This window comes from Equus asinus, chromosome 7 (assembly GCF_041296235.1).
Source record: "Equus asinus isolate D_3611 breed Donkey chromosome 7, EquAss-T2T_v2, whole genome shotgun sequence".
NCBI classification, from domain to species: Eukaryota; Metazoa; Chordata; class Mammalia; order Perissodactyla; family Equidae; genus Equus; species Equus asinus.
Window position 1 is genome coordinate 26,172,258 of NC_091796.1, and position 23,174 is coordinate 26,195,431.

Consider the following 23,174-nt stretch of genomic DNA (forward strand, 5'->3'; position numbering starts at 1 on the left):
TTTTTGTTCTTTCTTTTTATTCTTTTTTTTTTTGGTTGAGTTTTTAAATTTGGCTATTTTTCAGTTCTAGAAATTTTTTTCTAGAACTTATTTTTTTTTAAAATCTGCTGTATTAGTTTATATAGTTTACAGGTCCTTGGGAAATTTTTGATTTGAAAAATTTGGGTTTTATCCCATAAGTATAGTAGGCATGGATGTGTTTGGTAATTATTATTATTATTATTATTATTGAGAGAGTTTTGTTTATTTTGTGGGTGTATGGTGGCTCTTGGTCATGTAATCTCATCTATTTGCCTGTTTTTGATTGTTTGCTAGTTTTTGTATTTGTAAAGTTGTAGAATCAGTTTGATAGCTAGCGTGATTTTATCTTTGTTCAGAGAGGATTTCCTCTTTTTTCTGTTGAGTGCCTGGGATTCTTCCTAATTCAGTTTCAGGGCTGAAATTTTCTGGCCACTCAGGCAACTTAAAGCTGGGTTGTAGTCCATGAAAGACTTGATCCACTTGCTGCTCCCCCTTACTTCCATCATGACAATCCCTTTCAGGATCTCCACCCTGTGTGCCGGGGGTGGTTACCTGGGCTTGCAGCCTGGGTGTCAAGTGTTTGTTCCCTGGACTGTCACCCCTCTTAGAAGCTCTGCTCAAATTCCCACCTGTGTCTTATGGATCAGGAAACATCCTCGGGCCAAAGCAATTCCTGATGTCAGGCTGATATGTCTAGATTTTCCTAGTGCTTTGAATCTGGGCCTTGTAATTCTTCAGTATTTTACTAGCTCTTCGGTGCTTTTAGGAAGTGCTCTTCCAGACCCTCCCTCATGATTTCTGTTGACTTCATCAGGAAGATTCTTGTGAATTTCCTGTCCATTACTGCTGGAAACGTGGTAGCCTCAACTCCTGTGATCGCTTTAAATGTTATGTGGTTCTATAAATTAATATATAAGCTGTGTTTTATTACATTTTTTCATTTTCTAATATTAGTTGTGTTTTTATTTTTTTAATTTTAATTTTAATTTTTTTATTTGTTTTGTTTTTTTATTGAGTTATTGATAGGTTACAATCTTGTGAAATTTCAGTTGTACGTTAATGTTTGTCAGTCCTGTTGTAGGTGCACCACTTCACCCTTTGTGCCACCCCCCACCCCACCTTTCCCCTGGTATCCACTAAACTGTTCTTAGTCCATAATTTTAAATTCCTCATATGAGTGGAGTCATACACAGATTATCCTTCTCTCGCTGGCTTATTTCACTTAACATAATTCTCTCAAGGTCCATCCATGTTATTGCAAATGGAATGATTTTGTTCTGTTTTGCAGCTGAGTAGTATTCCATTGTATATATGTACCACATCTTCTTTATCCATTCGTCTGTTGATGGGCACTTAGGTTGCTTTCACGTCTTGGCTATTGTAAACAGTGCTGCAATAAACATTGGGGTGCATAGGACTTTTGGGATTGCTGACTTCAAGCTCTTTGGATAAATACCCAGTAGTGGGATGGCTGGATCGTATGGTAGTTCTATTTTTAATTTTTTGAGGAATCTCCATACTGTTTTCCATAGTGGCTGCACCAGTTTGCATTCCCACCAGCAGTGTATGAGGGTTCCTTTTTCTCCGCATTAGTTGCGTTTTTAAATGCTAGTTTTAAGTTAGTTGAATTTTAAAAATTTTTCAGCAAATGTTTATTTTCTTGCGTTATGTAGGCTGTAGAGTATGAAAAGCATTATAATAGTGGTGTTCAGAATATATTATGGGAATGCCATTAACCTGCTTGGTTGGTCAAGGTAGGTTTTCTGGAGGAGGTAAAACTAGTCCAAAGTCTTGAATGATGAGTATAAGTTAGCCAAGCAGTTTGCAGATGTGGGTGGAGGATCTAGAGCCCTCACGTAGACTTGGGAGATGTGTGGGAGCGTGGTAACTAGGAAGTGGTCATTGATGGATAGTTGCATTTTACCCCTGTCTGTCTTTAAAATGTACTAGTTAAATGGCTATTTCAGAGGTTTTTCTGTTTACATCATTTTTTCCTTGTGAGCAGAGCTCAAATTTGGGTTCCTTATTTTGAAGCTGACTTTTAAAAACATCAATCAGCTTCAGCATCACTTACGATAGAAAATGGATTCAATGAGGGTATGTTGAGTAATTATTTTTGCCGTTGCTACTAGTTCTGTTACTTTGGCCCCAGGAGTCTAGTGAGTTTCTATGCAGAACACTAAATCATGGAATAGCGTTTGGAAGCTAGGAGTTTCGGGTATTTTTTGTCATGTAAAATTTGTACATGAATGGATGTATTTTTCTTGTTTTTGGTAAACCCCGAATAATATTAACTCTTCATTGTGCCTACAAGCAGAGTAGAAGAGACTATTCATAAACAAGTATGTGTGTGCTTATCGCGAGCCACTGTTTCAGATGCTAGGCCTACAATAGTGAATAAGATGTAGATTTTAGTTGTGGGTGGGGTAGGACAGTCAATAAATTAATATATAATGTTAGAATGTGATAAGTGCAATGGAAAAAAGAGTAGTAATGTGGTGGTATTTTAGCTGAGATTGTAAGGGAAGGCTCCTTGTGAAGTGGCCATTTTAATAGAAACCCACGTGAAGTCGGAGAGGGAGTCCTGTTGCTGTCTGATAGGAGAGCATTCCAAGCAGAGGGAACAGCAGATGCAAGACCCTGTGGTGGGCGCATGCTTGGTGTATCCAGGGACCGCTAAGTAGGCCAGTAGAGCTAGAGCTGAATGAGCAAGGATGGGTGAGTGATAGATGAGGTAGGATGGTTGGTCAGAAGTCGCAGAGGGGGGACGGCCCAGTGGCCGAGTGGTTAAAGTTTGTGTGCTCCGCTTCAACGACCTAGGGTTTCACCAGTTCGGATCCTGGACGCGGACATGGCACCGCTCGTCAGGCCACGTTGAGGCGGCATCCACAGCCACAGCTAGAAGGACCCACAACTAAAATATAAAACTATGTACTGGGGGTATTTGGGGGGAAAAAGAAATAACAAAAAAAAAAGATCGGCAACAGTTGTTAACTCAGGAGACAATCTTTAAAAAAAAAAATGGCAGAGTGTCTTAGAGGCTAGGTTAAGGACCCTGCGTTTTATTCTAAGTGGGGTGATCGACTATTGGTTGGTTATTGTTTGAATATTTGTCACTCTGTGTACTTAAATTTTCTTCTGCTTTGTGGCTGTAAGCACTGTCTTCAGACAATGAAAGTTGGAAATTAAATTCTTGACACCTTTGCAAAAAAATTTCTGTTGTAGCCATTTCTATTATTTATACCTTTGCTATGTCATTTGAAGCAGTGTTTCATTGTGTACTTAAATTATTTATTCTACCCAGTCAATTTGTTGGAGCCTATTTTAATCCATTTACAGTATTTGAACATTACATCTCTTCCCTACCACCTCTCCCCTCAAACGTGGTAGATTAGTATAACTACTAGTATGAGTAATATTTTCGTGTTGGCTAGTAAGGGAGATTTTTGGAGTAATTAAAATTAGTACATAGATCTGATTCTTATTGGCTACTAGTAGTAGGCAGAATAATGTCCTTCTGTGCCCGAGAATGTCCACATTCTGATCCCTGGACTCTGTGAATATGTCACTTTACATGTCAAAAAGATTTTTTAGATGTGATTAAAATTAAGGACCCTTTGATGGGGAGATTGTTCTCTCTCATCCTAGTGGGTCCAATTTAATCACGTGAGTCCTTAAAGGTAGAAGAGGAAACCAGAAGAGTGGATCAGGGAGATGTGACAGAAGGAGTCATGAAAGCCATTGCTGGCTTTGAAGATGAAGGAAGGGATCCGTAAGTCAAAGAATGAGGTGACCTCAAGACACTGGAAAGTGCCCTCAGCTTATAGCCAGCAAGAAAATGGGGACTGGGTCCTACAACTACGAGGAGATGAATCCTTCCGACAAGCCACAGGGCAGGAATGCGTTCTTCCCTAGAGCCTCCGGAATGGGACGCAGCTTGCTGACGCCTTGATTTTAACCATGAGACCTGTGCTGCAGCTAGAGAACTGCAGGATAATGAATTTGTGCTGTTTTAAGCCACTACGTTTGTGGTGATTTGCTAATGGCAGCATATCCAACTTCTCAAAGCAGATGACTTTAGCAAATTGCATTTCTTAAATGTAGAATTCCCTATGGTTCATTCATTTCAATTAGTACTTGTTAAGTACCTATTATTTGCCAGGAAATATGGTAGGGGCCAGGAATGAGAGGTCCCTGTCTTCAAACTGTGGTCTATGGTCACATCGTAAGTTGTCAATTTTTAATTTTGTATTTTAAACTTATGTAAAATTTTAAGCATATAAATATAGAGAGAATAATGACCCCCACATGCTTATCACCCAGCTTCAGTAATTATCAATTCATGGCTGCTCTTGTTTCAACTATACGCTTATCCGAAAGCACCTTCCCCCCATTTCTCAGATTATTTTTAAGAAAGTTCCAGGCATAATATTGTATCTGGATAGTCGATTTTATGTGAAGCTTTGCTATGCAGTTATTATCTCCTGTTCCCCAGTGACACGAGAAAAATGCAGACTTTGACTTCATGATCTTTGATGTAGTATACTTTATCATCTATCTGTGAATTCATTTGTAATCATTAGCTATTTTGGGTCATAAAATTTTCTTTGGTGATTTCTTTGGTGCAAATTAGAAAATCATGTAGATCATATCAACTTGCAGTGAATGCTAATTTTTGGAGTTACAAATAAATTTTAGTGAATAGCTGAATTCACAAATACAGAATCCATGAATAATGAGCATCGGTTGACTATATGTGTAAAGTGATTTTCCGTTTCCTTTGTTCTTTATTTAGGTTGACGACATCACTATCTCTGAGTTCTAAATTTAGAAACCTTAGTCTTTCTCACCCACTTTAAGCATCCAGTTCGTCACTGAGTGCTATTAGTTTTATTTTGTTAAATGTCATTCAAATCCAATCTCTCTTTTTCATTCCTCTTGTCATTGTTTTAATTGAGGTCCTCATAATGTCCCAACTAGACAATTTATTGCATGTACTTTTTGTCTCCTGGATTAGTTTATGCATTTCTCCACTTCACTACGCCCTCAACCTTTTATGCCCCACTTTGTGCCACAATCTCTGATTTTGGACACATCAGGCATAGGGTTGAGTCATTCACATTTTTCAGTTTAGAGGCCACTCTCATCCTTGGTTCACGTGAGGCCCATCCCTTCCTCTGTTTAATATTAATCCACTTACTTATTCCCATTTATCCCCATTCCTTACTCCTTTGCTTTCCTGTAAACAGCCATTTTAATGTGTTAATACTTGTATTTTTATATGCATTAGTACAAAATGTTATTCTTATGTGTACATGCATTTTTAATTTACATAAATAGAATTATGTTGTAGAACTCATTCTGTTCTTTACTTTTTCCTCTCAGAACTATTTTTAAGAGTTACCTGTGGGGCCAGCCCTTTGGCAGAGTGGTTAAGTTCGTGTGCTTGGCTTCGGCTGCCCAGGGTTCACCAGTTTGGATCCTGGGCGCCGACCTAGCAGTGCTCATCAAACCATGCTGCGGTGGCATCCCACATAGAGAAACTAGAAGAACCTACAACTGGGATATACAACTATGTACTGAGGCTTTGGGGAGAAAAAAAAGAGGAAGATTGGCCACAGACGTTAGCCCAGGGCCAATCTTCCTCAAAAAAAAAAAAAAAAAAAAGGAAAGAAAGTTAACTGTGATGCTAAATGGACATCTAGTCTGTTACTGTTAAAACCGCTCCATTGTGTGTAGCCACTACGTTTTACTTATCCACTTCCTCAGTGATGGACACCTGGACTGCCTCCAACTTTGCAGTACCACAAATAACAAATGTTTTTGTTATTTATCCATTACTCCATGGTAAATTACCCTAGAACTTAGCTGTTTAAAACATTGTTTTACAGTTTTTTAGGATCAAGTATCTGGGTATAGTGTAGCTTGGTGCCTCTGACTCAAGTGTCTTAGGAGGTTGTAGTTGAGCTTATGGCTGGGGCTGTGGTCTCATCTGAAGCCTCAGCTAGGGAGGACCTGCTTCCTAGATTTCTTCTTTGGCTGTTGGTGGGATTCCATTCTTTTAGGGTTGTTGGACTGAGGGCCTCAGTTCCTCACTGGCTGTTGACTGGAGGCCTCCCCTTAGTTCTTTGTCTGATGGACTTCTCCATATGTCAGAGGCAGTTGGCTTCCCTCAGAGAAAGCATATAGAAGAGCGAGAGAGGGCACCCAACACAAGCCATTGTCTTTATATAAGATAATCTCTCAGAAGTGGCATCCTCTCACTTTTACTGTATTCTCTTTGTTAGAAGCTAGTCGCTAGATCCAGCCTACACTGAAGGGGAGGCAATTACAACTATCAGGAAGCAGGGTTATTGGGGGTCATCTTAGAGGTTGCCTACCACAGTCGTCAGACATATTTCTGTGAAGTTTTCTTTGGCATATATACATATACTGGGTCATGGGTTGTCCTCTAAAATGACTGTGTTGGTTAATATTCCCATCAGCAGTACATGAGGGTTTATATATCATCGTATAACTGCCAATACTTTACATTTTCTGGGGCATAAAGGAATACCACATTGTTTTAAACATTGTTTATATCTTTTGGTCTTTTCTTCTAGCAGAGTTCTTGCCTTTTTTGCAGGAGTTGCTTGTAATATTCTAGATATTAGTCCCTTGTTCTTCTTTCAGTCTATCATCTGCCTGTTAACTTTGTTCAAGGTTTCATTTGTTGAGCAATAATCCTTAATTTTGATGTAATTAAACACTTTTTTTTTTGGCTTTATGGTTTGTGCTCTTAGGCTTTTATTTTAGAAGTTTTTTCTTGTGCTTGTGTTAACAAACATTATTATTGTACATTTTATTCTGTTAACTTTAGTTTTACCATTCACATCCAAGTCTTTAATTCATCTATGGTAGGTCTTTAAGTATGTTGTAAGGTAGGACTCTATCGTTATTTTTCTTTATGAAATAAGCCAGGTTTTTCCCAGCACCATCTTCTGTACAATCTGTTCTCCGTTGATTTGTGGATCCATCTTTATTGTATGTTGTTTCCATATATACATAGGGCTGAGCTGTACATTCAGTTCTCAGTTGAGTTCCATTGGTTTGTCTGTTTTTGTGTGGGTGCACATACCACGCTGTTTTATTACTACAGCTGTATAGCGTGGCTTCATATCTGGTAGGGAAAGTCCCTCTCTTCACTCTTCATTTTCAGGGTTCACTTAGTTATGTGTTTATTCTTTCATAAAAATTTTAAGAGTCAGTTTATGAAGTTCCTGAAAAAAGTGCAATGAGAATATTGGTTGTGGTTGCGTTGACTTTAAGATTAATGTGCATAGAATTGTCTTCATAGTATTAAGTCATTCCATTCAGATCATCCTGTGTGTTGTTTATTAGTGTTTTATTAGTGCTTTATTAGTTGTTTATTAATACTAATAAATGCTAATAAATGGATGCTTGTCAGCAAGATGAATAGAAGATATCCTCTCAGTCAACCAACAGCACCCTGGATCCTTCTCTCATGAAATTCCCTTTACATTTTTGTTGCAGTGAGTGTTCCTTTTGTATTACGATCGTGTATTACATGACCTCAACCTATTTCTTCCTTTTTTGCTATTTTAAGTTATGTATGCCTTGTATATTATGCTGATGAATCTATTCAGGAAGTCCCAGTCAATCAGTTCCAATCAAAATCAGAGCAGTAAATATCCCTCTGTCTGTTCATCATTTATCCATTGAGTGCCTATTATGTACTAGAGTTGGGAATACAAACAACATTGAAAAAATGAAAGGGTCTCTAGCTGGCATCTCATTTGTTCTAGTAAGAAAGACTTGGCTGCAAATAAATGCCACTCTTACTTTAGGTCTTAACTTAATGCTACTTTTTTAGAGGAGTTTTCTTTTGATCCCACGGTTCAAATCTGGTCCCCAAAATCCTTTCTTGTTGTTACTTGCTCTTTTTCTTTATGGCCTTTTTGGAGTAATTTTTATTTGAATTCTCTTTTCTTCACTAAATTGTAAGTTCCATAAAGGCTAGAGCCCTATCTGTTTGTTGATGGATGTCAACATATTGCATAATGCCTATCTAGACATAGTAAGAGTAAATTCTTTGTACTTCAGTTCATGTATCATTCAACAATACAATGTCGTAAACAATTTGATGGAATTTTCATCTGTAGGCCTATGAAGCACACAGGAGGAATCACTTAGTTCTCTTTAGGACTTCTGGGGAATGGATTTTTAGCTTGGTACGAAACTTAATGTCATGTTGAGTGAATATTCTTATGTGCTATGAGCTTTCCCTACCTCCCAACATCAAACCGTCTTGCTCTTCACCCTATAGCTTCGCAGAGTTCTGTGGCAAGAGAGGAAGATCCAAGGGTTAACACTTTTCCTGTTCCCCAGCTTCTGATTTTGTTTGACCCAATTAATTTTGAAGGAGAATAACCCTCTTTTCTAAATATACACTTTTTTCCCCAAGGTTGTAAGACGTACTATTTATTAATAGTCGTAGTTTTCAGTTTAAACTAACTGAAACAATTCCTTTCTGATCTGGGACATGGAATCAGGTGTTAAATTGTAAACTGGTGCAGTTGATTCTTTCTTATTGATGCAATGACATTAATGAATGTATTAGAGGTGATCACCTGACTATAAGCTCTACCCTGTGGCAAGATGCTTGTTCTTCAGGATTTGGTTAAGCCTTAACTCAACTGAGAAGCCTAGCGAATTGACTACAGAGTATGGATTCCTGACAGACACAGGCTGTATGAATACATGTAAAATGTTTTGGGTTCCAAGTACCCAAATCAGCATTAATGAAGAATTAATGAATCATAACATGACACGTCAGGTTTGTCTTTCATTCAACTCAAGAGATAAGAACAGATACAAGAATTGCATTTTATGTAGTTAATATTTACAACAATAATTATGGAAATTTCAGGAGAGAGAGTTGTTTTACAGTACTTTAAAAGTCGTATTTCTGAGTATTACTGAGATTTATTCATTATATAATAAGATCAATTACTTGGGCCTTTGTGTTTGTTTCGTATACTTTGTTTTTAAATGATTTTTCTATCAGCAATAACTCCTTAAAATAGCTGGGAGAATTTAAGTTTGCCCAGGCCTAGGATGAAGTCTTCTTTAATTTGTTTGAGCCTCATTTAAGTGGACGTTAAGTATTTTTCTTTGGGCTTTCCGTTAATATTTCAGTTCTGTAAAAATATTTTGATATTCTTTTGGAGCTATTAGTCTTTTTGCTGTGTTGTTGAGATTTCCACTTTCCTGGTCTAACATGTTACTTTTCCCCATGATAATTGTGTTTAAACTTTTGCAATAACTGAAGATTTCTTGATGCATTTATTCCTGTTTGTGCTCCCTGCTCAGCCAAGACTTTGTTTCCTTTTTATTTGATCTAAAGTTTGTTTTCTAAAAGAGGTTAATGATCTGGGGAGGAAAAGAGTAATCCTTCGTAACAGAAATATGCTTAATAAAACAAGAATAATTTGTTTACTGTTCATATTTTGCTGAACATGCAGAGTTGGCCTTGAGAAAGTGGACACTGGAGATAGAAGATCCAGGGTATACCACTGTTCTTATTGTAAAGCGATTTTCAACTCGAAAAGGCATTGTTTTCTTCCCTACACTGTGTCTTTCCTTCAGTTTTACAATCTGAATATTTGTTTCTGCATTATGACTAGACAGGGATGAACCTAAGGGCTTTAGAGTGGATCTGTGAAGCAGAGCACTGCTGGTAACTATTTCCATTATACACTAATAGACTTGTCATTCAGTATGAGATGAGAACTGGAATTAGCCAAGTAATGGGACACGTGACCCAAGTACAAGAGCTAATGACTGGGAAATGGTTTCGTATTTTGGCTTGACTTATAACTTTTATGTTAAACATATTAGTATTTTTTTATAACAAGAAACGTTGAATATTTGAGTTTTTAAATGTGTAGTTTGGTTAGAATAGAGCAGTACCTTAATCTTCCAAAATGGTCATTCTTCTGTTTTGTTTTCCTCTTTCTCCAGAGATATCACATATGAGATATCAGTAGAAGCCGTATCAACCATGATTGTTTTCCTTTCCTGCCAACTCTTCCACAAGGAAGTTTTGCGACAGAGCATCAGTCACAAGTATTTGATGCAAGGTCGATGGTATGTTTCTGTTTTAAATTTGTGTGTTTTTTTATTGTGTAAATCTGTATTTCTGGTCTTGTCTGCTTACCTTAGTATTGTCCCGTATCTCCAACCACACATTTCTTCCAGTTGCTCTGTCAGCGCTTAAAACCCAACATGTACAGAACCAAATTCTGTTTTCCTGTCCAAACTATCTGTTCCTTCTGCCCCTTGTCCCCCAGCTTCATTACCTTCCCTAGTGGTTTCTTTGTAGAATTGAAACTTTGAAGTCATCTTTCTTCTTCCTTCTGCATCATTCTCTAAGGACTTATCCAGTCACATTTGTTCATTGAAATTATTTTTATATCCTTTCCTTCTCAGCAGTCCCACTGAAACTACAGTCTCATTGAAATAATCTCTGCCCCCGTCACCATGTGTTTGGACTGCTTCCCCAGCCTCTCAACTGACTGTTCCTACTTGCGTTTAGCCAACAAATATTTATCATGTGCTAACCATGTGCCAGGCATGTGTTAGCATGTGGGGCTGTGCTCCTGAGCAGAAGCTTACAGTCTCCTACTGGGTGAGGATGGGAAGGGACAAATATTAAATACACACACTCACTTCCATGCATGCACATGCACACACACACATCTTCTGTTGACACAATCTTCACAGAAGTTTAGAATGGAAAACGAATACAAATAGCTTTGATTAAAGTTCTCAGGGAATTGGGAGCTTTGTCTTTTTCTTGTCATTCTTGCTGCCTTGATTGTGTCTGTGGCACATTCACAGAACCCCTAAGGGCTCTTTGGAACATACTTGAGAATCACTGGTAATAGTGAAAGGGCCTGCGCTTTGGCTCAAGAGTGTTAAAAAGTTTTCTCTAGATCGCAGGAATTGACTTATCACCAGTTTGGGGGCACATATCCCATTTCACCTATTTCCTCTCCCTTCTCCTCTCATTCCATTACTTAAGAGCAAAGAATATTAACATTAAAAAAATTCTGTATACCTATGTATAGATTTTTTGTATTTATGCAAAAATTGAATAATGTCATACTTAAAAAGTGTATTCTTTCATAGCATTGCTTTTTAAGTTGTGTGCTTTTCCCCACTGCTCCTATGTTACTCCCTCCCTTCAAGTGCCAGGTACTGTTTTATACACTGAATTGATAATATCTCACCTGTCATGCAGATTACAAGTAAGGTAACTGTAGCCCAAGAGTCGAAGCGATTTGACCTGTGACTTTTGGCATGGTGAGGGGGAAGCCAGAATTAGGCCTCAAGTCTTATCTCAAAGCCCATGGTCTTCACCATCATGTGACAATGCTAGATCTCTTTGAATTATGCTAATCCCTTTATAGTCATAGATTCTATAGGTTATATTTGTCGTTATACAAAATCAGATGACTCCCATATATATGAGTTTGACTTTCTTATTTTTTCTTCTTGTGTAGTCTTCCATACACCAGCAAACTTGTGAAAACCTTATTGTATAACTTCATCAGACAAGAAAAGCCGCCGCCTCCGGGAGCGCACGTTTTCCCTCAGCAGTCAGAGGCGGGAGGACTGCTCTATGGCCTTGCTTCAGGAGTAGCAAGTAAGCCCTGTCGGATTTCGTCAGCTCTTTGCTGTGCGCCGATTCTGTCTAATTAGTCGTAAGAAATTCTCTTCACTTGGCTGCCACTGCTGACAGTTATACTGGATCTGCGCATCTGGCTGAATGTGAAATACTGGAAGTAATTTAAAATATGTTTTCCATTTGCTGCAGTGATTTGTGCGGTGAAATATATGCAAATGATGAATAGATTATTTACCTATAAGACACCGTTTTTCAAGAAAAGTGTTTATGAATATGCATATTGCATGAGTTCTAGCTGTGCAATGTGAATACAGTTAAGCTCATGGCAGCTTTTTCCTGCTTGTGTTTTATGAGGAAATCACTCTATTTTAGAAGCTATTATTGGTTAGGATTTTACATGACTAATTAGGTGTAGTTTTCCTGTTATACTCAGTGTTTCATCTGCTCAGTGACAAATTAGCACATTTTGAAGAGTTTTGTAATAAATTCTGAAGTGGCACAAACGTGAGTTTTATCAGATTGGAAGCACATTTCATTAACGGGAGAAAGTCCCCACTGTGCAGGAAAGCTTCATGTGTTCAAACCTAAGGACTCTACGAAGTGCAAGAGAACCTGGTTCTCCCCTTGTCAGTGCGGAAGACCTGGGTCGTGTGAGGTTATAAGAACTGAACTTTTGCTTTATTCTGAAGGAGAAACAAAAACTAGACCGACACTTTGGCGGCTGTAAAGTCTGCAAGGGTGCTCTTAGTAAACTAGCAATATACGTTCTACTTAATTACAGCGTGCGGAGTTGAGCACGAGAATGGCTTCGTGTGTCCCCTGGGAAGTCTTCATTAATCCACTATTGTTTTCTTTTTTTGATCATTAAACTGGTGTAAGTATTTAAAAGCTGAGTAATTTCCATACTCCAATATGTTTGAAGAGTTTTGAGGAGATAGGGTATAAAGAGTATAGTATAATTGCTTTCTTTAAAGCAATGGGAATACTTTGCAATTTTTTTTTAAAGTAAACGTAGATTTGTGTATGGTGTTTGGTTTTTCTTGAAGTTATGTGTCATCGGAAGGAAGTGTAGTATGGTATGTGGTGTCATTAGTTACCAGGTGCCAAAAAACTTGACTTTTAATTTTACATCTGCTCCCACCTAGTTGGCAGCGTATCCGAAGGAAGTCCCTTAATTTGCCTAGCTCCCAGGTTCTTGTCTTTCAAATGAGAAGATTGGGATAGATGATCACTGAGATTATTTCCACCTCACTTTCAATGATTCTATGGTCTTTTCCTCCACGATTTTAAAATTTAATATTCAGTTAAGTTAATATTTAATCATAAAATAGACATCGTTTTTAGTGTGCTATAGTCACAAGACACTTTACATAGCTTTCTTCCTAAATCTTCATAAAATTATTCATGTAAAGGTATAAATCATCTTGGAGGAATTATTCATTATTTCACAATATATGACTCAAAGGATTATAAAAACAAAAAGACATTCTCCTTTTAAAAAACACAGTTATGTGCCATGGGCAAAATAAAATGTAAAAAAGATCACAGTCGTGTAATTCTTGTCAACCTTAAAAATAAATAGCTAATTATTTTACCAGTAAAACGAGTCTATTTGAGAACAGCCAAAGAATTGCAATTTAGAATGTGCATGCTATGGCAGACCGTAGGCAAATCCAACAATCAAAGGAGAGGGATGTTAGTTTATAGGAAACAAGGAGAAAGTTGGGAAGGGTTGTTTTGAATGAAAGTCCGTTGGAGAAAAGCAAGAATTCAGGATGGTGATAGTTTGTCATTGGCTGAGTTGCTGGGGTAGTCCATTTCTGTTGGGGATGCAGTGTACTTTTCTTCCTATAATTAAGGATTCTTTCCTGTTGAGACTTCTGTTGGGGTCTGTAATGGATGATTCTTCATGTTGAGACTTCTTTTGTTGGGGTCTGTAATTGACCATCTTTCCTGTAATTGACCTCGCGTGGTACTGCGTGGGAGCTCCCCCTTCTGGCAGCCTAACTCCGTTTTTAAATGAGGTTTCCCTTTATTAATTTTACATTTTGAATTAAGCCAGATTCCAGGAAAGTCATTCAAATTGACAAAATTTGACTTTAGTTGTGTGATCACTTTTGGTTTTTTTTGAGGAAGTTTAGCCCTGAGCTAACCACTGCCAATCCTCCTCTTTTTGCTGAGGAATACTGGCCCTGAGGTAACCTCCATGCCCATCTTCCTCTACTTGATATGTAGGATGCCTACCACAGCATGGCTTTCCAAGCAGTGCCGTGTCCACACCAGGGATCTGAACCGGTGAACCCTGGGCCACTGAAGCAGAATGTGCAAATTTAACCGCTGCACCACCGGGCCAGCCCCAGTTGTGTGATAACTTTTGGTGATCTTTTGCTTGGTAGTTAAAGAATTTTCTTACTCTAATATTAGCTTGAGGAAAATATGATTTGGAGGTTCTTCACTGAAAAAAAAAATGTTGCAACACTAGATGCAAATGATAAACTTTTGAGTTATATTCATTTTCATTGGGATTGAATTTTTCCTACGTATAGAAAGCATTTCCTTTCATAGCAGTATTTGTATTGTATGTTTTGCTTAAATTATTTCCTTTAAAACAGTGCCTTATTTTGAAAACCTTCATGGTTTTGGATAGCAAAGGTTTGTTTGCACTGGCAGGGGAAGAGGAGAATCCTTGTATGAGACCTGGATCCAGATGAGTAGTGCCACATGTCTGGGCCCTCACAGGAGTTAGGCAAGGCCTTCTCCAGTTTGTTTCACTTTTTCAGATTTCTTTCTTGTTATTCCATTAGTTGTTTCCCAGACTCCAGCAAAAACTCTGTTACATCTTGCATGCCTGACACTCTCTTCATGCCTTTGCTTGAGTTACCTCTTTAACCTAGAATCCTACTTCCTCCTCTCCCTGACTTTGATTTTCTGCCCATCCAAATGTTTAGGTCCATCTCAAGCACCGCCTTCTCCACCAAGACTTCCTTTTCTCCCTCCTAGCTAGATATGATCTTTTCCTGTGGCACTTAACACTGGTTTGTGTCCTGATTACTTGTAGCAGCATCATTCTGCCTACATTGGCTCTGCACACAGTAAAATGAGAACTCACATGTATGTAGCACTTCTGAGTTTACAGAGCAACCTTTTGTGCATCTCACTTTATTTTTATAGCAACCTTGTGAAATAGATGGTTTTAGTTTTTAATGTGATAGATGAAGAGTTGTTCCTGGTTATTAAATTATTTGTGTAAGGTCACATAGGAGAGTGGTGGTGTTGGTTTGCACTTGAGCTCATTTCCTTTGACTTCTGAGCCTTTGCTGTCTTGTCCTTCATTGTCACCACCTGAGTCCTGAGTGTGTAATCTGTTCCTTGACTAACGTGAGGGTGTTGACTGCAGTATCCAGCAGAGCCCCTTCCATCTGTAGACTGTCAAAAAGTACTTGTTGGGCATAATTAAATACCAAAAGCTAGTACTTGTCTACACAAGGTAGGTGTGAACTCAGTTATAATAACATGTTTATCATTTATTGAATGCCTCTGTTTGCCAGACACTTCAGAGACTACGTATGTGGTTTCATCTGCTCTTTATTTTTCTTTTCTAACATTTTGTTAGGGAAGATTTCAAAGATGTACAGAAGTAGAGAGAATACTAGAATGAACCTCTGTCTACCCGCCACCCATCTTTTTTTTTTTTTTTAAGATTAGCACCTGAGCTAACAAGTGTTACCAATCTTTTTTTTTTTTCTTTTCTGCTTTATCTCCCCAAATCCTCCCAGCACATAGTTGTATATCTTAGTTTTTGGTCCTTCTAGTTGTGGCATGTGGGACATCTCCTCAGTGTGGCCTGATGAGCAGTGCCATGTCCACGCCCAGGATCCGAACCAGCGAAACCCTGGGCCGCTGAAGCAGAGCGCGAGAACTTAACCACTAGGCCCCGGGGCTGGCCCCCAGCACCACCCATCTTTGAGAATTATCAACGTTTTGCTAACTTTTTCCACACTTATCTCCCTCCTCCTCTTTTTTAAAAAACTGTATTTGGAGATAAAGTTTATACGTATAGAAAAGTTCCAAAGATAAAAATATTATTAAAAAATTTATATCCCTTTCCAGATTGGTTTATTATTAACATTTTATCCCATTTGTTTGTATTTGTATTCTCTCCTTCCTTCTCTGTCTTACTCTGTGTGCACACGCACGCACACACACACCCTTTTTTTTTTTTAACCATTTGAAGGTAAGTTATGTACATCATAGCTCTTTGTCCCTAAATATTAGAATATTTCTTAAAAGGGGATGTCTCTTACACAACCACAGTACACTTATCAACTTCAGTAAGATTTACATTCAGCTACTCTTAAAAACAAATGAGGTCGGCATTTGTTTCTACCTCCGTAAGAATAAAGAAATGGAGATTTTCCTTTATATTTTAAAATCACCTTTATTAAGTATAGTATCATTTGGGTTGCACTTAAATTGAATCTTTACAATTAGGTTTTCCTGTAACTACTCTGTCATCAGTTTAACTTGGACTAAAAGCTCCTTGATGAAGCACATACCTTCTTCTTTCTGCTTGTTATTGGTCCTGTGGAACAGTGAGTGCTTAAAAGATGTTTGATCAGAATGTAATAAATAATTAGAGGAATTATTAATATATTTTAATTACTAGTAGTAAGGTTTTTGCAGTTAATGAGAGTCATGAAAATTAGTTTGTATAGATTTTGTTCTTTCATAAAAAAGGGTTTTCAGATGTGTCAAGTATGATTTATTTCTTTCACTGGAAGTGGTTAGAATGAATTATATATTCATATATTACTTTATCTGGCAACATCTATAAGACATGCTGACAAGCCTCTATTCATAATTTTTCAGTACAAGAAAAAAATGGTTTCCTTCCTATCAATAGTTTTTTAATTTAGAAATTCCACTAATATGCTGACAAAAGGGAAAAAGAATCAATTGGTATATCGCTTTACTGTTTAGAAAAAAATACTGCAGTTTTAATTAATGTGGTATTTTTCTTTTTTCCTCCCCTAAGCCCCAGGATGTAGTTGTGTATCCTAGTTGTATGTCCTTCTATTTCTTCTGTGTGGGATGGCGCCACAGCATGGCTTGATGATGGTGGGTAGGTCCACACCCAGCATCCGTACCAGTGAACCCTGGGCTGCCAAAGCAGAGCGCATAAACTTAATTAACTACTATGCCACCGGGCTGGCCTTATGTGGTATTTTTTAATGAATCATAGAATTCCAGGATTAGGAAGATGATGATAAAGGTCATCCAGTGGGTCCCAAATATTAGCAGAGCCACCTGGCATACTTTAAAAAAAATGCATGTGCATGTACTTACACCTTGGAATTTCTAAGTCATTAGACAAGAGGTGGGGCCCAGTCCTATACATTTTCAATAAGCATTCTAGATGATTCTGATATAGCTGATCCTTTTCAGCACCACTTGTGTGGTGTAGGTCCATTTCCTGTGCTTGAATCTGTTGTGCTGTGAGCCCATGATGGCAGACAATTGAGCCAGTGCTATTAACTACTGAGTAATGCATTGTTTTGAGGCAGCTCTGATGGGTTTAATTGACCTTCTTTTCTTAGTTTCTCTCCTTACCGCTTTCTTTATTGCTGATGAGGTCCAGTTTATCAGGATCAATCTTTATGTCCGACGATCAGTACAGTACTCCAGCATGGAATGGAACACTAACCTCCCTGATTCTGGACACTGTACTTTTTATTAGTCTAAACCAGGTAACTCTTTTGTCAGATAATATTTGATTATTAATGAATTTATGTCAATTTTATCTTGTAAGTCTTTTCCATATGTGTAACTTTTGTGTCCTATTTTATCCCTTCAGGTTTTACATACACAGGTACAGAACTTTCAGTGTGTCTCGGTCAGATTAATTTTGTTAGGTGTGGTGTGGTCCGTAATTCCAGCCAAAGAATAAGATTTTCTCTTATTTTCAGCTCTAGATCATCATTAAAGAACTATTTTGGGGCTTCCTGCTTTATTCAGGGTTGTGTCGTTGACACCATAGTGAGAGAAGATTGACGCATTCTAATTCCTGTGTGGAAAGCAAAGTGTTTCTGTAGGTGGCACACGTAAAATAACAACGAAAATTCATGTAGCTAGGAAATTGGTGATTTTTCTATGTAGAATACATTTCATTTCCTGGAATCCCTGTGAGGATTTGCTGTGGGGACAGTAGCCCAGTTTTCCCAGGCAGCAGAGTTTAGGGTTAATAAGGATTCCTGTAGTTGCCCCTGACTTTGAGGACTCACCCACAAGGATCCTCACGAAATTGGAGCGAGTAATCCCCCTGTGCAAGAGGTGCTGGGCAAGTTTCCTGTGAGTTCAAACCAGGCCCTCCATCTCCTCCCGTATCTCCTCTCTGGATTACACCACAGGGACCTCTCAGCTGCCTTTTCTTTCCTCTAGGTCTTGGAAGTCCTTGTGGGGAAGGGTGGATTTCCAGATCTTGATAATTGAGAATCAGAGGATTTGGAGTGGAGCTCAGTGTGATCTTAGACAAGTTCTTCAACTCTTTCAATCTCATTATCCTGCTTTATAAAGCTGATAAATGTAAGACTTTTTGTACCAGGTTATTGTGAAGAATAAATGAGATATTTTGTATAAAATCACTTCTAAAACTATACGACATCCATCCTCCTGTAAATAACTTTGTTCCCTGCACCAAACCTCTGCTGCTTCTTGCTAATTAAAATCAAAATAATTTAAAAGAAAATAAATTTAATTAGATGAAGTTAGTGATCAGAAAATCTCTGACAAGTTTATGTAAGACAATTTAAAATTTAAAGAGAATATTTTATCTTTTTGGTCTGCTCAAACTTTAAATTTTAAGTAAAAAATGTTTTGAAACACTGACTAAATTGAACACACCAGCCATCTTTTTGCTCTTTCTCCAACTTGCTTTTCGTTTTATATGGTGCAAAATTTGGCCAATGACAGTCAGAAAGGAAAATCTGATTGTTAAATAGATATTGCCCACAAGAGATTTCTCCCTGCTGCTTAAATGGACTTGCCTTGACAACGATTGCTATGGTACCACTTCTTATTCACTAATTTATCTGAAGGATTATATTTTCCTTTTGATAGTTTGTTTATAAAATTAGCCAGAGGTTTTAATAAAGAAAAGACTAGATTCTGACCCAGCCTGAATTTTAATAAGTGTTTCAAATGTTCAACTAATCAAAGATAACAGTCGTATTGGTAGTCTTAGTTATAGTCAGTAAAGCATTGACTTCTGAATTCTTACTTTATAAACACATTGCCCTACCCTGTTAGAAATGTTCTACGAAGCAAGTGACCGGAGACCCTTACCTCTATGATTTGGCGTGTGATGGAGGGTGTATGGCGGTAACTAGTAGTCAGCTTAGACTGCTGTAACCAAATACCGTGGACTGAGTGGCTTGAACAACAGACATTTATTTCTCACAGTTCTGGAGGCTGGGAAGTCGAAGATCAAGGAACTGGCAGGTTGAGTCCTTGGTGAGAGTTCTCTTCCTAGCTTGCAGATGGTTGTACTGTATCTTCACATGGCAGAGAGAGGAAGCTCTGGTGTTTCTTCCTCTTCTTATAAGGGCACTAACCCCAGCATGGGGGCTCCAGCCCATGACCTCATCTAAACCTAATCACCTCCCAAAGGCCCCACCTCCCATTACCATCACATTAGGAGTTAGGGCTTCAATATATGAATTTTGGGGGGACACAAACGTTTAGTCCCTAATAGGTGTTAAGTGGGTCATGCTGGAATTCCCCTCACTGAAATTCTCAGTTTGGGAGGCCACTGGTCTCTTTTGTATGTTGATGGCTAATGTACTTTTCAGCTGCAGTCATTCTTTATTTTAAACCACAACCCTCCTTGGTGGTGGTGGTGGGAATTGTGGCCAAAGTGGATCACTCACAGCCCATTCCAACCTCATTAATATATATATATATATTTTTTTTTTTTTAAAGAAAAGCATTCCAGAATGTATAAAGAACCCCTCCAAAAACAATTCTGTGATTGAAACAGATTATTTTCTTTTCTGATTTTGGAGACCACCACTTATATCGTCCTTTGGAGGAACTGGCTCTAGATTTTGATAGTTAAGCCTTATGGAAGAGGTACAAGTATTAGACTCTGGCTGTTGGTAATAGATAGACCTAGAATTGAATGCCAGTCCTGCCATTTACTAACTGGGTGTTCTTGGGCTATTGAATGTCTCAGTGACTCAAATTCATCAAGGTAGAATGAGGACAATACTTTTCTTTCTAGGGCTACTAAGGTGATCGAATGGGCAAAAGTATAGGGAAGAGCCTGGCACATAATAAAAGATCACTATTAGTAACAAATATTACATGGTAATATTTAAAAGATAACTCTTGTTTAGAAAAAAAGCCAATGACCTTATAATGATTTACAAGTTTATTCATTTTTAGTGTAAATAAATTATGAAAATATCTGATATTTGGTATATACACTTATAATAAGAGACTTCAGATAGTCACTAAAAGAATTATGATGTTGAAATTTAATATTGTGAGAAGGAAAAATAAGTTATATCATTTATTCAGTTTTTCTTTTGATTCTATCCTTACTTCTTTCACCCTTTTAATATATTTTCAAGCTTTTTAGTTGCCTCTAATGCCTAAAATAAGGATGAAGCAAGGAAGGGTTGACCTTGAAATTTCTTGTGTGTTTTTTCATTATAAGACAAAGCTGTAATGTGATTATAACTGAGTATTTAATGTTTTAAAGAGCCAAGCCTAATTAAATGTGTTCTGCCAAACTGCGCTTTCCATCACAAGTACTGAGGTTTTACACAATAACTTTTGATATATGGCTTTTCCATTTGAATGAGCCATCAAAAATGTTTTTTTTTCCTTTTGCTTGCAGTGGTGGATGTCCTAGCCAAATTATAAGGCCAAAGTAATGATTATTTGTTTAGGCAAATGCTGTAATAGAGAAATTAATAAAGTAGACTTTGAAGATTGACTCATATTTCTCCCAATTGCTGTTACTGAGAAAGCTGTTGAATTCATTGTGATAGGTATGGTATGCGGTGATTGTAATTTATTTTACATGATGGTTATTTTTCTCTTCAGTTTTGGCTTTTTCTGGGCTGACTCATTGAGAGAAAGAAAAACTACAGTAAGAGAAAAAGTATGTGGCACTCAGAAACAGGCATAGTTGTGAAAACATTTCTAATTAAAGCACTTTGAACTTTCAAGAAAAAGTGTTTTATAAACAATAATTACATTCTCAGTTCATTTTTATTTGGAATGATTTGGTAGATTTTATATACCATGTGAAAGAATGACTTTTTTTCCTTTCTTTATTTTAGGACTGAACTCATTTTGTTACTTATAAATATAGTTAATTTCAGTTTACTGTTTCTCCGTGGTGGTTCTTTACACGGATACCCCGAGCATTTAGATTAGTATCTACAAAACGACTGTATTCAGTTGTGGAGTAGTGAGATACATAAGTTATTTTACTTGCTCTCTGAAAAAAGTGTTGTTTCAGATTTTAGGCTTTTTAAAAGATGTTTGTTAAGTGATATTCATTGGAACTAATATAGTGTCAAAATGCAGTATCGATTTGTTGTCTTTTATCCTTGTAACTTCCTGACAGTCACTCCTAAACCAGTTTCCAGAAATGTCTTTGAAAGTCAATATTGCCAGCCCACTACTCTCATTTTCTTCTTAACAGATTTGAAGACCGAGGCCTCTTTTATGCCACAGATAGTTGGGGAACAAATTCATTCATATTCACCAGGAAGAGGAGAGAATAAAGTAATCAATTTCAGATGAAATCCCAGGAGTCAGTTTCTAAGGCTTGCTCTAAGTCTTATTTGGCACCAATGATTTAATCTGTTTTTGAGACTTCTATAACATAATTTATTTTATTGTGGAATTTTAAAATATTAAAGGTATTTAAAAATAAGAATATTAAATGTATAGAATTCTAATTTCTTGAAGATAAATCTTACTTGAAAAATGAAGCAATTAAAATGGGTTTTGTTTAAAACTTACATTCTATCACAGTCAAGTGAGTGTAACTTTTATTAAGCAGCTGTTTTAATTTACATTAATTAAAGCATGGATGTTTGGAGTAAATTCAAAGGTTAAATTTATTCAAGGTTATCTGCTGACGGAATTTGTGAATGATAGTAAAAACCGTCATAAATTATAATTGGTATAGTTTTGAGACCGTCTTTTACACAAATAAATAATACTTTAAAGTCTAGTGTTATGAGTTATTCAAAGATTTCCCTTTTAAAATGTTTCTGTATTGGGCTGGCCCCGTGGCCGAGTGCTTAAGTTTCGCACGCTCTGCTTCGGCAGCCCAGGGTTTCGCCGATTCAGATCCTGGGTGCGCACATAGCACCGCTCATCAAGCCATGCTGAGGGGGTGTCCCACATGCCACAATTAGAAGGACCCACAACTAAAAAGATACAGCTATGTACTGGAGGGCTTTGGGGAGAAAAAGGAAAAATAAAATCTTTAAAATGTTTCTGCAACTGAACTTTGAAATGCATTAATAAAATAAGTTACATGGAAGGGTGAATATAGGGATGCATAGATGCATCAGAATGTTATCACAAATATAGCAAAATATTAATGTAGAATCTAGAAGGTGAGTATATGGATGTTCACTATATAATTCTTTCACCTTTTTTGTATGTTTGACAGTTTTCATAATAGAATGTTGGGGAAAAAATTAAATCGCTATGAGGATGAATTAGTGTTGCAAATTTCAGTTTGTCCATTAAAAAGTTCTATCTTAACTACTAATCCTTCCAGAATTGCTAGGTAAGATTCTGAAGAGTGTGGGATCCCACCAGACCTGGGCTCAAACCCTTACTGCAAGCTAATTCTCTCTGTAACTTTCTGATGTTTTTAACCTCCCTAAGCCTTTCCCTATCTGTAAAAGTGGAATGATGATTCCTTGTAGGATTATGGTAAATGTGTCCTCTTTTTCTCCTCTTGTACTTATTTATAGTCTTTGTGAGCCAGAACGTGGCCCTTGAAGGCCCGCTGAATCCAGTTGGATGAATAGTGGAGAGAGAGAGGGAGGTACCATTCCTTGTGTTGCCTAGCAGCCTCCAAGTCGCTTCTGGAAGGCTTTATGGGTCCCGTACTTGACAGAGGCTAGGCAGAGAAAGGGAGGGAGAGAAGCAGCTACATCTTCACCAGCAGCATAGTGGATCCAGAAAAACATGTAGCTTTTTGCATCAGATAAATCTGAGCTGGAAACTGGGCCCTCTCTTCTGCTAGTTTCATCCCTTTAAGTTAGTTCACTTCGCTGAATAAATCGTAGTTTTCTCATTTGGGAAATGAAACTTAAATATTTTTACCTGTGGGCTTTTCTTACATTTAAGTAGCAAGTAGTGAGTGTCTGGAACATGGTAAATGCTAAAAACAAACACTAGTTACCATTTATCTACTATTCAT

The 23,174-nt window shown here is 37.5% G+C and overlaps 1 protein-coding gene across 10 annotated transcripts in view; it reads left to right on the plus strand.

Annotated features, from left to right (window-relative positions):
* The window catches only part of DYM (dymeclin), a 374,085-nt gene that overhangs the window by 102,689 nt on the left and 248,222 nt on the right, over positions 1 to 23,174 (plus strand). For all 10 annotated transcript variants that reach the window (XM_070513083.1, XM_044774709.2, XM_070513086.1 and 7 more), the window contains 2 exons: positions 10,045 to 10,170; positions 11,589 to 11,731. In XM_070513083.1, the coding sequence (XP_070369184.1) occupies positions 10,045 to 10,170; positions 11,589 to 11,731 (269 nt within the window). The remainder of the gene's footprint in view (positions 1 to 10,044; positions 10,171 to 11,588; positions 11,732 to 23,174) is intronic.